The sequence below is a fragment of the Camelus dromedarius genome, chromosome 11 (assembly GCF_036321535.1).
Source record: "Camelus dromedarius isolate mCamDro1 chromosome 11, mCamDro1.pat, whole genome shotgun sequence".
NCBI lineage: Eukaryota > Metazoa > Chordata > Mammalia > Artiodactyla > Camelidae > Camelus > Camelus dromedarius.
In genome coordinates, this window is record NC_087446.1 from 49,249,409 (window position 1) to 49,266,737 (window position 17,329).

The 17,329-nt window shown below is 35.9% G+C and overlaps 1 protein-coding gene across 2 annotated transcripts in view; it reads right to left on the reverse strand.

Moving 5' to 3' along the window:
* Positions 1 to 17,329, reverse strand: part of ADAMTS20 (ADAM metallopeptidase with thrombospondin type 1 motif 20) — a 134,158-nt gene that overhangs the window by 86,106 nt on the left and 30,723 nt on the right. For both annotated transcript variants that reach the window (XM_031462728.2, XM_031462727.2), the window contains exons 4-8: positions 14,837 to 15,096; positions 6,443 to 6,526; positions 5,708 to 5,832; positions 4,348 to 4,388; positions 127 to 232 (exon numbers count right to left, since the gene is read on the reverse strand). In XM_031462728.2, coding sequence (XP_031318588.2) covers positions 127 to 232; positions 4,348 to 4,388; positions 5,708 to 5,832; positions 6,443 to 6,526; positions 14,837 to 15,096 — 616 coding nt within the window. The remainder of the gene's footprint in view (positions 1 to 126; positions 233 to 4,347; positions 4,389 to 5,707; positions 5,833 to 6,442; positions 6,527 to 14,836; positions 15,097 to 17,329) is intronic.

The following is a 17,329-nucleotide window of genomic DNA, read 5'->3' on the forward strand; positions in this document are numbered from 1 at the left end:
GAAAATTACACTACTCACATTTTATAAAGAAATTATGGTGCTAATTACTCAGCTGAAGACGGAATCTTAGGCATTTGTGCAGAGGTATACAGAAGGCACAGTACTGAGGTGGCAGGCGGTACTTACACGTGCCCAAGCTCGTGGGCAATGGTAAAGGCGGCACTAAGTCCATTTTCTTCACTGATAGAGCAGCTCCGTAAAGGATCACACAGGGTACCTAATTCTGCTAAACCTGAAAAAATTCACGTTTGTATTTCATCAGAACTGAAAATACCAAAATCATACAGAAAGCACTGTGTTTATCATTTGGCATTTATCATTGGCGTTACTACTTAGAAATGAATGCCGAGTGGACTGCTAACATTGCACGAACATTTTATCAAGAGAAGAAAAATAAGAACAGAATGATTTGTCTGTAGTTGAAAACTTTTTAGCAAATTCTTAGAATCTCTTATTGAAGAAAATAATTCAGAATAAGGGATGAAAAATAATTTTCTTAAGACAGGAAAAGGAAAAGAATATTCATTACAAGAAGAATAAAGTGTAAGCCACATTAGTGTGGGTTGTAGGAGAGGTAATGAATGTTTAAATTGGTCATAGCACTAATAAAGAAAATAGCACAGAACAATATAATTCCGTAAGTTTTCTTTAACTTTTTAAAGAACTGAAGCAGCATACAATTATTCAATTACCACATGATAATTAAATGGATAAAAATATGTTAAATGCTTAGAATAAAGCCTGGATTTAATATACATTAAATAAAACTTGATAAAGACACAATTTCTGCAAGCACTCAATTCTGTAACTATTTCAGCAATGCAAAATGTATCACATGTCAAGATCTAGTCACTCATTTAAATAGTAACGTGCATCTCGAATTGCTGCTGAAAGATGAAGTTAGCTGATACAGTCCTTTAATCTAGTAAAAGAAATTCAAAGCAAATGTTCATTACAATAATCCATATTCATCATCAACCAAGTTAGCATTTCATTTTACTTTCTGATACGTCATGGTTTTTGCTATTGCTATCCTTCAGTATTCGCTCGCAAATTTATCTGCTCTCCTACGATGATTCCTTTCATAAAAAAAGATTTCCATATATAAAGTAACTGGATTCTTACTGTAACATTTTCACATTAGAAATTTCTTAATATAGAATAAATACCTATATTAGCTACTGTGTTTTAGCTCTCTCCTCCTATGTATTCTTTAAGTCATAAAAGTTGAAAACACAGACATTTTCCTAGTGTTTAAGGTAGGTTTCCTAACAATTAGAACGTTTTCACTGTGCCCTCAAAGAAATGGAAGTTAAACTCAGGAATCGAAAATCGCTGGGAAAAGTCAGACTAGTTAGTTCACTCAGCAGCACATTTTTAACAAAGAGAAAAGATCTGCCCTCTTTCTGACCCCACTGCCAAAGGCCTTGCTTGGGCAACGTCCCCCTAAAAAGAACTTTTTCTTAGTTAGAATCGAGACCAAAAGCAAGGAGGGAAAAAACTGAAAGATACTCTTTCTTTAACAGTCCTCTGTAGAAAGTATGAGGGAATTACTGTTTTCCCTAAGATTATAAATTCATACTTGTATGTGCAAATTTTTGGTCAATTTTATTTTCCTCCTTTGTCCGAATTAGTTAAAATTATTTTTAACATTTTTTTTCATGACTGTGCTAGTGTTCCCTTGCCTTCATTAGTATTTTCAATTTGCCTAGTGGCTCAATTCCAGTGTATCCATTTTCAGGGCTGTGTATATATTTGGAACACAATATTGAGTCCATTACCATGCAAACTTTGTGTTTTATGCTTAAGGATGGATATATTCTAAACTGAACATTTTAGTCACAGGTCTATAAAAATATGCATTGATGAGAGACCAAGCTCAAATATCTCTATTAGATAAGCAAGACCAACAGAAATTGAAGTGAATGTACAGCGCTATGGTTACAAGCAGCTTACTGATGGCTTCACTCATGCTGCTCGGGGTTCCCTAAAACGGGGCAGAGATAGAACAAAGTAGCAGGAGCCCAAACTGGACACAGATTCCCTGTGTCTGGACGGGCACGAAGCTGCACAGAGTCACCAATCTACCACCTTGAAGAATAAAACCCATTTTTCAGCGTACTTTGTAAAACACAGAGACTAAGGCAACGATATTTGCAAAAGGAGTGACATGCAAGAAGTCTAGTAATTTTTACCAGCATCTTGAATTTATCATTAAGAACTATTCTTAGTTTGTTATTTTTTCCCACATATTTTAGATGGAAAAATAAAATACTGAAACTTGTGCTAACACAAGCTGTGTAGACTTGTGCAGATTATTTATGCTCATTTATAAAATTGGAATAATAGGTCTTTCTTCATAGGTTTGTTGTGAAGATTAAATGAGTTAAATCACATGAAATCTTAATATAACATATGATGTACAGTAAACACTCAAATATATCAGCTATCGTTATCATCATCATTACTCTTGACTGAAAAGATAATAAGATTACTTTGATTTCTGTAGTCTAGGTTTCTAGATGTCACTATGATCCGTAGTCTAGATTTATGTGCACAGGAGTGGCTGAAAACTGCAAAAAATGAATGGGGACTAGGAGACCACCCACTTTTACATAAATAGCCCAGAATGTCTAGCATTAAATCATTAAAAAATAGTACGACATGGCAGACATATTCATACTTAACTTTCAGTATAAAGATGTGTCAATAAGGCATAAATAATGTAAGAAACATAACATATTCAACGGGTTCTTCTTAGATGATTGACTCAAAAATAAATCCAACAAAGTCAGAGAATGGTCTGTAAGAAGATGATGGAGTCTGTTGTAAAGATTAGAGAAGGAGGAGTCTACTTCCACATTTGTGAAAGATTAGAGTTTTTAGACAGTCCTCCCACCACAAAGAAACTAGACAAGTAATAAAAAATACCTTTTTAAAGAACCCTGAGCTCATGATGTATGAGAACTATCAAGTCCCCAAACCTCCAAAATCTAATACATATTGTCTCCCTGCCCTGCCTCATACATATATATATAACAAAGTTTAAGAAATCTAAGATAGAATTTGCTTAGGAGAGAGTTTTAGACAAAGTTAACTTAAGTATGCTAGCAAAAAGCCAGATTAACTTCAAAAACAATAGAATAGTACATATAATTTTCAACTTGAAATAGGAAAACTAAAATAAGAAACTAATTTAAGAACTTAACCCAGAGAAAGGCCAAAGGGTGGGGGGGCACGGACAGAGTACAAAATGGAATAAACAGAAATAAAAAACAAAATGGCATATATAAACTAACATATAACAATAATTACAATAAATGTAAACAGCCCAACTTTGGCAGCTAAACTGAGTTATTATGGATGTTATTTTAAAATCCAATTATATGTTGTTTCCAAGAAAAACACCTAAAGTATAAAAACATTGGAAAATTAGAAGAAAAGATAAATCCAGCAAATACTAAACCAGAGAAAGCTGGGCTAGCTAGAGACTTGCCAGACATATTTTAAACATATAACTACAATGAGAAGTCTGAAGATTCTTTTCTGGATAAGGACACAATCAAAAGGAATGCTCATACACTACTGATAAAGATGCAAAATGGTACCACTTTAGAAAATAATTTTGTATATCTTATAAAGTTGCACATTAGCACACTTAATGATGTGCAGTTCTAATCACAGAGATATACCCTGGCTCTTACAATAAAGTTCATAATAGAAAGCAGCTGAAATCAGCCCAAATATTCAGTGACAAGTTATAGATATGTAAAGTGTGTATGAATTATTGTACCACAGTGAAAATGCATGAGCTAAAGCTCAAAAAGAGGCAAAAGCAAACAATTTCTTTTAGGAATACATACATATGCAATAAAACTATCTTTCAAAAGATGAAAGGAACTGGCACATACAAAATTTATGCTATTGGCTACCTCTTGGGAAAACACAACGGGCTTAAGGCCATACATACAACAGTACTGATAAATTTCTAATTCTGAAATCTGGTGGTGGATTCATGGCTATTTATTTCATTATTTTGCTTCAAATTTGCATGTAAGTTATTATGTATTATTTTGTATGGATCAAATATTACACAATAAAACACTTTAAACATGTCAAGCTCTGCACAGCACTGGATGTTTAGTAATTAATTGATACATAAGTATTAGCTCTTATTTTTTCTTTAAAACTTATAGAAGCAGAATCAAATAATAGTGATGCTGTAATCATTAATCAAGACACTAATCAAAACGATTAATGCGTAAATTAGAAGGAAAATAATCTAAACGTTTTCAATAACTCAATAAATGACTCCATAAGCTGTATTTAATTTACCAAATAACTTACCTAGTGTGTCACATTTCTCTCTAGCTCCACAAATGTCTTCCCTTAAAACAAAAGATTTTGAAGCATTTTCAGAAAATATTTTTGCAACAAGTCAAAACAAAGATAAAGAAGCTTTAATTACGTTAAGACTATTGCCCCAGACTGACTTCTAAACTCCAGTTCTTTCAAGCTCTCAATTAAGTTTAAACTTAGAGTATTGCACCATTTTTGCCTATTAATAGGCAACGGGTGCTGAACAAAAGTGATTACTGTAAACAGTTGAAGCTTAACCAAGTTCAATGAAAAGCTTTCGTAAGTGTATTTTTCACCTCTCTGTCTTTCCTTACGCAGTAGCACATGTAAAATACTCTTTTCTTAATGTTTTAATGTCTTTATGAACTTCAGCTATAATTATCTGCTGCAAAATAATGATGTTCTCAAATGTTACCGAGTTGCTTAAATTTTTTGCTTCTGCATTACTTAGTCCCTAACCATTCAATATGACAGTTCTCTAGTCTCTTTCCCTGTGGTCTGCTCTTACAGCCCTTTTCTTCCCTCCCATCTTTAACTCGTTATCTCCAGCTTGGCCTCTACCTATAACCCAGGGCAGATCCACAGATTGACAATAGACTACTGCGTATAAATTTCAGTCAATTCTGCTTTCATCTGGAAAAGAGATAAAGCACGTGGACTACATGCCAGCTGTCTTACATGGACTAAAGGTTTGCATTTCAGGGTTCTAGAGAGCCAAGATTTCTGAGTCTGACCCTCAAGCAAAAGATTTTCCCCTTTGGCCAACCAACCAGCCAAAACAAACAACAAACCCAGGATCTAAATATTTGAGTAGCATCAGTGTTGCTAAAACGAAGGTGTGAATTAACAACGCGTAATGGTACTTGTAAAATGGATAATCATTTCATAGTAGCAGAGCTGTTTTCCATGTAAGTAAATAGATTTGAGAAAAACCCTAGCAAATGCAGCCCAGTAATTAAGACAGGCACCGAGCACCAAACAAGGAGCAGATAGTTTTTTGGGGTTTTTTTTAAGTATAGGGAGTCCAAACCAAATTTAAAGTAGGGATGGAACAAAACGTATTCTAAGTACGGTAACTATGTTAATTTCCAAATAATTTTTCTGTCACTAATATAATAAGGTAATTACTTTTGTTCAGGTCAAACTGTTACTTAGCAATCTAATGCTGCTAATTTCCTAAGGAATCAACTCAGTGTTCTGGTCTGAGAAAACAGAATACTTTCATTCGATAGTATCTTTTGTAATACAATATTCACAGAACGCTTCTGTGTAGTACTGATAAAGAATTAAGGTAACAAGAAGTGTTGGTGACCATGCAGGAGAGAAAGGGTCGTTTCTAAAGCCGTACCTGGTGATAAGAACGGCAGTGTCATGGTGGGACGGGTGAGCATCGTCAAGAACATTCTGAGTTTGCTGCCACAAACAGAAGTTGCGTAACGTGGTGGCTGCGTTAAAACTGATGACTGGTCCTTCCTACACATGAGAAATGAGTGCTTGAACATCACATCAAAATATCCATGGCCTCTTTCCCTTCCAAGCTTGTCAGTGTTAATGCAATTGATCAAACGGCATTTTCACAGACATGTGAAGAAATGGCATCCTCTCTCCCTCATATCACAAACATATTTTAGGAATAAGGCTTAAAACATTGCAACCAAAACAGAATCGAATTAGACCTTCTCAGTGTAACTATCCAATATTTAGGGTCAAAAAACTAACTCTTAAAACTTACCATACGTTAAATCCTTCAGCAGTAAGAAGGTAAAAGTGAATACTTGAATGTTTTAAACCTTAAATTTTTAAATTGTCTATTAATTTTAAATTCTTCAACAGTAAGAAGGGAAAAGTGAACACCTGAATGTTTTAAACCTTAACATTTTTAGTTGTCTATTAATCTTTGTTAGCTCCTCGGTTGTCATTTCCATCATGACAGAAAAAGTTTAACTCCCTCCTTCTCAAATCAAGTTTTTTGACACACATTTTAAAAATATCTCATTTCTAATAAGAGTTTCATGATCTCTCTATATATTCCTCCTAGGAGCCTACGACAGCTAGGTTTACTACTTTTAGAACTGTCTCTTACCTGTTCATCGTGAATTATCACTAATTTTACAATTACTATGTTTATAAGATTTCCAATACTTGAGTCCTTGTAGATTGCTGCAACCTGCAAGGAAAAAATGTAAGATTAGATGCTTAAAATGAATATTTTTCCCTCAAAAGTAAATTGAAACCAGTCTGAGACATCAATTCTCAAATTTAGCTGCACATTAGAATCTCCTTGGGAGCTTTTCACAAGTCCCAAAGTTCAGGCCACATCCTTTATCAATTAAATCAGAATCTCTAGGGTTGAGACTCAGGCATCAGTATCTTGTTAAATTTTCTTGGCATTTTTTAAATGATTCCAATATGAAGCCAAGTTTGAGAAACAGTATGCTAAATCTTGCCACTGAGACCCATCCACTGATCACCTAGAGCCAGTTAGAAATGCAGAACCCCAGGCCCCACCCTGGACTAGTGAGCCAGAGTCTGCATTTTAACAAGATCCTCAAGTGAGGTGGACACATGTGTCCATGTTAGAGCTTGGAAATGACCGTTACAGATGATTCAGCAAGAAATTCACTATAAAATAAGAGAAAAGAAAAATAGTGAAAAAATTTTAAATTAAAAATAAAAAAACAGAAACAAAAAAAGAAGAAAAAAGAAATTCATTACATTTCTGTGTCACAATCCACCTTTTACGTGTTCACAATATATATAAAAATAAATACACAAGTTTTTACCTATTCTTTTCTGGTAGTGTTACCTAACCTTTTCTGCTATGATTTTCAGTCTCAGTTTCTGCCATGCGTATTTTCAATTCTGAATATGCATAGGACTTTTAATATTTAGCACTACTAAAATCCATGCCGACAAAATCATTCAGAATCACATAAAGAGCCATAGAAGTCATACGTCATAATCTGGTCTTTCAGTCTCCAAAACTGCAGAGCTCAGCTCTACCAGGCACCCTGCATGGGCTCGGTTAATGACCCGTAGTTAAGGTGCTGTCGAATTCACTGGGGTATATCCTTGTCTTGTGGCACCACAGAGGCTGCCGCGCAGCAGAACTGTCTTCCATGGCCACTGCCTCTGCCTTGCTCTCCTTTAGAGGAATAACCCTCTGGATTTGGGCCACCTGTGCAATGAAAATTGCTTCTGAAACTGGGATCACCATCTCTTGGACCACTGCCCAAACCAAAACAGCAATTCCTTCAGAAGGGGCTACTTCTCTCATTTATTTAATAAACATTCAGCAATGGCTCCTTGCTTTGTAGAGACCCGGAGCTGGGGAAGGAGGACGTGGTCCTTGACCTTGTGGGACTTACAGTTTCCTAGAAGTACCAGTACTGGTGCCCTCCCTCTATCAGCCAGGGTTGTTTCAACACAATGAATAACATGTCTAATGCCACATGGAGTACTACCAGAACCAGAGCCAAAAACATCTCTGGAAATGCGGATCCTGTCGGGTCAGCCTGAACTTAAATACACATTCCAGCATCTCTCCTCTTGTTTTAGCTGCCCAGCCACAAATACAGGTTTGCCATCTTTACCCACAGCGATGCCTGTGGCTCTAGCATTTTTTGGTAAGAGTGGTGGTCGCCCCAGAGGAGTTGAGAGTAAGTGCAGTTAAGGCAGGGACAGGCAGGTGACCAGCAATTTCAAGCTGGTCTGTTAGCACTGCAGTACCGCTGACTTTAAAATGGGAGTTGTGGAAATCTGTAGCTGAATTGATGAATACATATCTTAAAAGTTGCATGGAAAATGAATATCTACTGTAGAAAACAAAGTATACCCATATTTGTGACTTCGGCATTATCCTCTGATCGTGTGAGGTTAGTAGTGAGTAGATGCGTCCCTAAGTCAAATTACAAGCCTACAGCACAGAGGTCAGCCCAAAGTCTCTTTTCCTTGAAAAATGAAAACTAGCTGTGAAGACTTCTGTCACAGGCCATCGTGCATTCCCAGTACTCCAGAGAAAAGAGCTCAGGCACCGCGAAATATCTAAATGGCTAATTTCTCTACTCGTTGCCCGAAATAACGTTGACTACAAATGACAATCTAGATGTGACAATATTAGGGATAAAATGTATAATCACAAGAAGATTTTCAGTTTCAGAAGGAAACAGATGTGGCACCTTTTTATTGAAAAGTGACCAACCTACCAGCTGGAATTTAAAGCATATCCCCAGTGTTCTGACAGTGTGTTTCTAAATATATTGCTACAGTAACACTAGGGAAAAGAGAATTCAAATAATGATGTAAGAGGGAAAGGCTGAGAAGCATAGTCTTTTAAATTAAACAGGTCCAGGTTCAGATTCTAACTGCCTCTTGATGACACCTACTTACCTGGCTGCTCTAAGGAATACATGAGATGGTGCACAAACAAGCATTTAGATCACAGCCTGGCTCAGAGCGATCAACAATAGCTGTTAATTACTACTTCGAAAACGTTTTCCAAAGAAAAGACATACGTTACCAATGACGCTGGCTCTAGTTCATATGTTTCAAATTAGTTGTCACAGGATGGCCAATTCAAAGCACAGGATCCAAGAACATCACAGTTTCATTACTTCTTTCAGTATTTATTGACTCTCTACTGCCTGTCAAACACTGTTGCTTACTAAGTACACAGATGAATAGAGCATGATCTCTGCCCTTAAAAAAGTCAGTTTTCCAGGGTAAAGGATACAAAAACAGGTGGTTCAGTTTAAATCATTATTCACATACGCCCCCCCCCCACAAAATCCCCTCAGATTGGTATTCTGCTTTTACACTAAAACGGCATGTTTCTTTAAGAAGGTCGTCTTGTTCATTTAATTGTATGCCCCTCCTCTTGTTTTATGTATTAACGTTGATGTGCTGACACTCCATACACATATTCCTTTTGCTGTATTTGGATATTTAGAGGCGCTTTCATTGAATGACTATTCAACTAGGCTGAATTATGAATCAGGCAGATGAATGACCAGAAAGCCCACTTGCTACTTCAAAGGTTTTTCTAACTACCACGTACAGCATGCTTCTCTCTTCCCTAAAACAACCACCCTGTATTAGATCATCGTAACCATAGGGTGTCACGCTTGCTACTTCCCCATGACTACAAAAGTAGAAATAACAGTTACTGAATGTTTATTGTGTGCCAGGCGTGATCGAAGTTTAAATGGGTTAACTCATTTAATAATTCTCACAACAAACCCTATGAGCGAGAAACTACTGTGCCCCTTTTCCAGATAAGAAAACTAAGGCACAGAGAAGGGAAGTAACACGCTGAATGTTAGGCTGCTGGTCAAACAACAGAAAGACTTCCATCCGAGGCAGTCAAGCTTCAGCTCTGACTCCTTATTCTGATCTCAAGGAAGTTCAGCATTCTACACTTAAGTCCTTCCTACTTAGCTCTTGGTACACAGGATACCTCAGAACCCGGATGTGGTTCATGCCCTAGCTCCTGATGCTGTCCCGCTCTGGTCTCTCGATCACGGCTTCAGAAGTCCTATGCAGTTGGGAGACCTGGGTTTTAGTTCTAGCCCTTGCTAGTTATAAGTTAGCTGTGCAGCTCTGGAAATGGATTTATCTGCTTTTTGTCTCAGTAGCCACAACCACACTGAGGCACTGAGCACCGTTGGTCACAATGCCCTGGGGTCATCAGATGACTCCTTACCAGATGCTGTTGGGAAAGGGGTGTGAGAACATTTGCTTTAAAGAACAAAATCATTCCACAGTTTGAGAAAAGTTGATTAAAAAAAAAATTAAACAGGTATCTTGATGGAATCTTGACTAGGCTAGCAAATACACACATTTATTAAACCTCCGAGAGATCTCCACGTCATTGTAGGCACCATTTCACACAACTACTTGTCCAAGTCCACTTTCCCCTCCATGGAAGATGCCACATAACTAGGTTCCCACCCCACAGACGACACTTAGGAAGTGCTAAACCGTATTTCTAAGGTAGTTTTCTGTTCTATCGAGCCGTGTAATATTGTATATATTAACTGTAACCAGTCCATTTTAGAGCTCTACGTATTACAACTTTTATTGATATCATTAAAGTGTGTTCAATCTTTAATTCTTTAAGTGTTTGCTTCCCTGGCACGTAGAATTCATAATTCTCTGCAGGTCTCATAGAATAGTAAACATTACTTGGCAAAAGATGAAGAAATTGTATGAATTGTTTAAATATTTTAAGAAAAATCCCAGGCTAAATATAGTTCATGCAAAGCATGAAACAAATTTCTATCACCATTAAACTGATAAACCATTTGGAAATAATTTCTAACTAGAGCTTCAGCAAATGTTCTCACATGGCAAGTTTAGAGACCACCTTCTATTTTATTATTTTATCTATTTTTTTTAAATTATAATTGACATATAGTATTGTATTCGTTTTAGGTGTACAACAACTTGATATTTGCATATATAGCAAAAAGATCACTCCAATAAGTTTAGTTAACATCCATTACCATACATAGTTGCAATTTTTTTTCTTATGATGAGAACTTTTCATATCTACTCTTAGCAACTTTCAAATATATAATATAGTATTTTTAACCACAGTCACCATGCTGCACATGACATTCCCAGGAGTAATTTATCTTACAACTGGAATTTTGCACCTTCTGACCACCTTCACTTTCAAAGTCATCTATAAAAAACTGACTTTAATAAAGTGAACAGATTTTTGTCTACAAAGATCACTGCTCTTCTCAGAAAGATTTTTTTTCTGTTTTCAAGTTAGAAAATGACATTCCACATATATACAAAGTAAATATGTGCAAAGAATTAAGAACAAGCAGAGCACTGAGTTGAAGGAAAAGGTAACATAAATGGTTAAACAAAGTAGGAAAGTAAATCATTAGTTTTTATTTTAGTCGAAAAATTTCCCTATCCTAACTAAAATCAGTAAAAGCAACTCAAAGAATTGAAAGCAATGATATTAAGTCAATGTAATGCATGTGAGGGTTTCTAGATGATAAATGCCTCTAATAACAACCTGTTTTAATAAAGAGGGCTAATTCCTGAGAATCAAATGACACTCATTAAATTTACATTATTAATTCTATAACAAGGTGAATATAATCAAGTTAGACCTTTGTAAACACAATAGAGTATGGAGGTTTCTGACAAAGTATTTTCAAGCTTTATTAAACAGTAAGTCACTGAATATCAAAATAAATCTGTCAAAGAAAGTAATTTCCCCCGTTTATATATACTTTGGTAGTTTCATTATGCATGTAAAATGACATTTTAACCTGATAACGCCACTCAAATTCTCTAAGGATAAAAGCTTTGGATTGAATAGTAAATAACTGAACATCTCTGCTCATTTAACACACACTTTTTTCATTAGACGTACTATACACCACAAATGTGTTCTTCCCAGCTAATTTTAATGTTATTTCTAGAAACACTTTGCATAGAGATCACTAAGCTATTTTTACAATATGAGTAAAGCACTCTAAAAAGAGAATTAAATCACACACATTATTTCTATATCACTGCACTTAGACGTTGTTAAATTGTTGAAAGCCAAGAAAAAGTTTGAGAAGATAGCATAATTGTTTACATTGTACAGGATGAGTAAGGGTAGATAATCCTCTCTCTAAATTATGTATATAATCCATCTGCTCACTGCTGAAAGCTTTTAGCAACTTCACCCATTATATCTGAAGCTCAACACAAAAAGTTTCATCACTTTGAACTTTTCTTTAAATGGATCTCCATCATATTCCAAGTCCAAATCACATTTTCTTGTCCTTTTCCCAAATTACTGTGACCAAAAAACATTACCACTATCCCAAGTGTGTGTTTGAATAAGTGCAGTTAATGCCTTTTTAAAAATTAGGACAAAATACGCACAACTTGAATGGCTTCTTCTTCAACTGGAAACATCTGGGGACATTTATGGGAAGACAGCATTCCTCTTAGTTTAGAGCAATTTTGGAAATGGAACTTCACAAGTGGAGATAAAACAAGTTGGACTAGATTTGACAATCTCTATGCAGGGTGACCAACTGCCCCATTTTGCTCAGGACTGCAGTTTCCAGGGACATAAGACTTTTAATACTAAAACTAAGAAAGTCCCAGGCAAGGGTCTATCGGCTCTTTCTCCAAGTTTCCTTTCACCTTTAACACTGTTCATATCTACAAATATAGCTATGACCACTGTTTTTCACTAATAAAATCACAATACATGTACAGAAACGTAAAGTCTGCTGACTTTCTTGTATCCTCATTTAAACATTCAGTGAAAGAGAAAGGAGAGAGCAAAAATCCCAGGTCGTTTAGAAGTCATCTGGAATTCCATCTCGGAAGAGGAAAGAAAGCATGCATAAAACCCAAACTACCTCAAAAGAGGGACTTACCCTCCTAAAATTGTCCTCTCCCCTCATCAATATTTGGAATGCACCCCATTCCTCAACCTGCTGCAGTATCTCCCTGTGAATGAAAGCTGAACACAAACCAGCTGACTGCATCTCCAAACCTCCCCTCTTAACTGAAGTCAGCTCTCCTAGAGGGACTAAAACTCCAGCAGATGATATCTCCATGCACTGGTCTTCAGTTTCAAGCAATCTCAGAAGTAGATTTACTTTCCCTTAAGTCAAAAGATCTGCTTTGTCCTTGATGAAATTCTGGCTTTAAAACCCCATGGACAACTGCAGTTATCTAACTATTCAGGACATCACAATATCTTCTTCACAGTGGTTATATCGACTTTTATGTAAAATGCAGATAACAGAACTTTCCTGATGGTGGTCTCATCACCAAACAGTCTGTTGCTATTCCAAAATGACTCTTGGAAAGCTACTCTTGTGTTCCTTTATTTCTCCTAGTCTTCCCAAAGCACTGATAGCAGAGTTGTCTCTTAACATGCTTCAAAATCTGTTGCATTTACAAAATCTAATAGTTTCCTTCAGTATCTCTATCCCTTCCCCAATTTTCTTAATGAATATCTCCTTTAACCATTTAAAATTGCCAAGTTTATCCCACATCGCTCCACATAATTGACATAATTTCCTACATCAATTGACATCTTCCATGTCAATGTTCTCATTAGAATTCCTTCATAAAGAGCATGCCACACTCACATCTAGATAATTATACATCTAGATAATTACTTCAGATTCAGAAGTTAAAAAGTCATTAGGATAAATCTGCACATATAGTTCTGTTGTCATTTAAAAAATCCAATTCAAGTAAATGAAACATGCCTATATTATACCGATTTCAGAAACTCATATTGGATCATCTGGGTTTTTTTTGTCTGTTACAATGTCATTCGTTCTGGAAAAAAAAAGCTTTACCTTAGTCACTTATTTACTCATTCTTTCACTAACTAGTACCAGATACTAAGTTTAGGCAACTGGGACCATGCACTCTTAGCATTTATAATCATAAGAATCTAAGATAAAATGTTACATGTAAGGAAAATAACAAGGTCTTAGGATCTGTTAAGTCATAGTGAACTTAACTGGAGAGTTCTTATTGAGGGAAATTTATAATAGCTTATACATGTGTCCTGGTCAAGCCTTTTCAATCAGGAAGGCCTGAATTCCCTACCTGTGAACAGAGACACGTTGAGCCATGAGATACATGTTCCAATACCCAAAGTGTGTATAAACAGGGGATCACAAAATTCACCAACTAAACCAAGATACTTGTGAGCCAAGGGACTCTTAAAAGTACCTCGAAAGGGGACACTTTTAGTAATTACTTCAAAAAAGCAGGCCTAAATTCAGGAATGCTCCAGACAGAAGGTGTACGTAGCTATGCGTGCGTATATACATGTACGTACAGGACATAGAGTGCTCCCACTGGCAGGGAGTTGCGCGTCTTCACCCGCGCTAGAATTCTGTCCTAAGGATACAGGCACCACCACTGCTCAGCAGAGATATTAACATCACATCAAAAGCTCTCAGAGCTACAGTGATCCTAGTATCCCAAACTCGCTAAAGTAGCTCTATTCGTAACAGGCTATCCTTTTATCCCCATAAACACCTTGATAACTTAAAATATCACGTGTCCCAATTTGATCTGGTGAACGCAGCAGAAGTGAAGTTAGTATCCCGCCCACTGCTGTGCAGAAATAAGGTAAGATTTACAAATTCAGATTCAAAGGACAAAAGATCAGTTCTACTACTAGGATCTTCCCCGTCACTAGGGGGCAGAAGCCCTTCATGTGATGAAGTAAAGATTCAAGCATGTTCTCCAAGTGGTTTGTTTCAAAGATTTCAGAGTTTTCAGAAAGTTGTCCAAGTAACAGAATGGGATACTTGCTATACACATCTATTTCAACTAAACTTCAGTGAAATCTTTTTTGGCTTAAATATAAACCATTCGCTTGCGTCTAAAGTTTGGGAAAACATTTTAATTACATGTGACAAAAAACTACATTAAACACTTTAGGAAATAGAAAGGACCTGTTAAGCTTACTTACGATCGACATTAGAGTTAGTACGTAGTGCTGCAAATTCTGCCCGTGGTGATGGACCATTTTAGTGTCAGCTGTGGCCATAACTTCCACGTATCTTGGATATGATAAAAAACGTTTCTTCCTGGAATGTAACTGACTTCTTTCATCTTCCAATGATGTATTTTTTGAAGAGTATCCTAAAGCCACTTCTTCCTTTACGGAAAGGTCTTCATTCATGTTGCTGTAGTTATGAAAAGGCAAAGTGGTTTTCTTTGTTTGACTTTCTGAGGGGGAGGAAGAGAAGGTAATAATGCAGAGTCATTACATTGGATGCGACTAAAAATACTGCATGAGAATAGAAGAGCCGAAAATATTTAATACTTACACGTCTGCTTCCGATGGGAAATAAAAGGACAAAAAGAAATTATTTAAAAGGATTATACAGCATTATCTATTCATAGTAATAGAACGTTCACATTTTCATCTCGATATCTCCATGCGCAAAAGAATGAAACTGGACCATTATCTTACATCATACATAAAAATTAAGTCAAAGTGGATTCAGGTCTAAAAGAGAGACCTAAAACTGTGAGACTCCTAAAGGAAATAGAGGAAAAGCTTCACGACAGTGGATTTAGCAATGATGATCTGGATGTGACACCAAAGCACAGTCAGTGAAGACAAGAAACAGACAAATGTGACTACAAACTTCAAAACGTATGTGTATTAAGGAACACAATCAACGGAGTGAAAATGCAATCTGTTGAATGAGAGAAAATATTTGCAAACTATGTCTGATAAAGAGTTAAGGAAGTAATACCCAGAAAAAAAAAATATATATATATATATAAACTCTTACAACTCAACAAAAATAACCTGATTTTTTTTAAGGGGCAAAGGACCCGAATAGACATTTTACCAAAGAAATATAAAAACGGACCACAAGCATATAAAAAAATGTTCAACATCACTTATCATTAGAAAAACGCAAATCAAAACTACAGTGAGATATCATTTCACACACATTAGGATGGCTACTATTTAAAAAAAAAAAAACAGAAAATAGTAAGTGTTGGCAAGGCTGTGGAGGAACTAGATCTTTTGTGAACTATTGGTAGGATTATAAAATGGTGCAACCACTATGGAAAAACAGTAGCAAGGTACCTCAAAAAATTACACATAGAACTACCATATGATCCACAATTCTACTTCTCAGTGTATATCCAAAAGAATTAAAAGCAGCATCTTGAAACATTTGCTCGTAAGTGTTCACCGCAGCATTATTCACAACAGCCAAAAGGTGGAGGCAACCCAAATATCCATGATAGACAAATGCATAAGTGAAATGTGGTCTGTGTATAAAATGGATTATTCAGCCTTAAAAAAAAAAAAGGAAATTGGCATATGCTCTGACATGGATGAACCTTGGGGATATTATGCTAACTGAAATGAGCCAGCCACAAAAATATAACTCCTGTATGATTCCACTTACGAGGTACTGAAAATAGTCCAAAATCACAGAAACTACGTTAAATGGTGGGTTACCAGGGCATGTCTATGTCTCATGCAATTAATAACTGATGGAGCTGAAAATGAAAATGAATAAAAGCAACGAAATAGTTCCTATCATAATAAAGGTAGTTTAAATTTGCCTACCAAAAAACAAAAGCTTTATAGAATTGGGTTAATAAAATCCAGCCATATGTTAACTAATAACTAATAACTAATAATCTAAGGGTCAAATCCCGGGGGTCTGGCTGCAGGGTCAGTGGTTTTAACCCCTAAAACATACTGCTCGACAATGAAGGTTAAAGGAAGAAAAGAAAGAAAACCGAACAACAAATACAATGTGATCAATACAGATCTCAAGAGTTTAATGTCTATAGCAAAGGAAATACTGATAAGAATATTCTACAGGACTCTGTCAAAATCATTGAATGACTTAAAGGAAATCTGATTTCATACTTCAACACACAACAGTATGAGTGAATCTTGTCACCATAAGTGACAAACGTGAAAAAAATTAAATACACCATACTTTTATGTAGCTTAAAAATGATATAAAAATATATACTTTAAGAAATACATATAGATGTATATAGATATACATCTATATAGAATGATGCCTTAGGTGAGGGGAGGCAGGTGGATGAAATAGAAGGGTGGGTGAGAGCAGAATTATGTGGCCATATACAGGTTGTGGTCCAAGTCCTATATTTCATATTGGTTCATATATCCATAACTTGTATTATATTATTCACAAGTTATTAGCAAATAGTAATTTACAAAACTAACTGCTGTTGAAACAGTATGACAGCTCTCAACCCTATCATACAGTATTGTTTTGGTAATGCTAAAGTTGCAAGACCAGAAAATGAAATATACAGTATGAATACTAAGGGGAAAGTTTTTTCACTATTGTTTTGATTCGATTTTGCAAGATGAACGGCTTTGGCAACTAAAAAAACTAAGATATTCAATATAAAACTTTTAAAACCAACAATCCTTAACACAGGA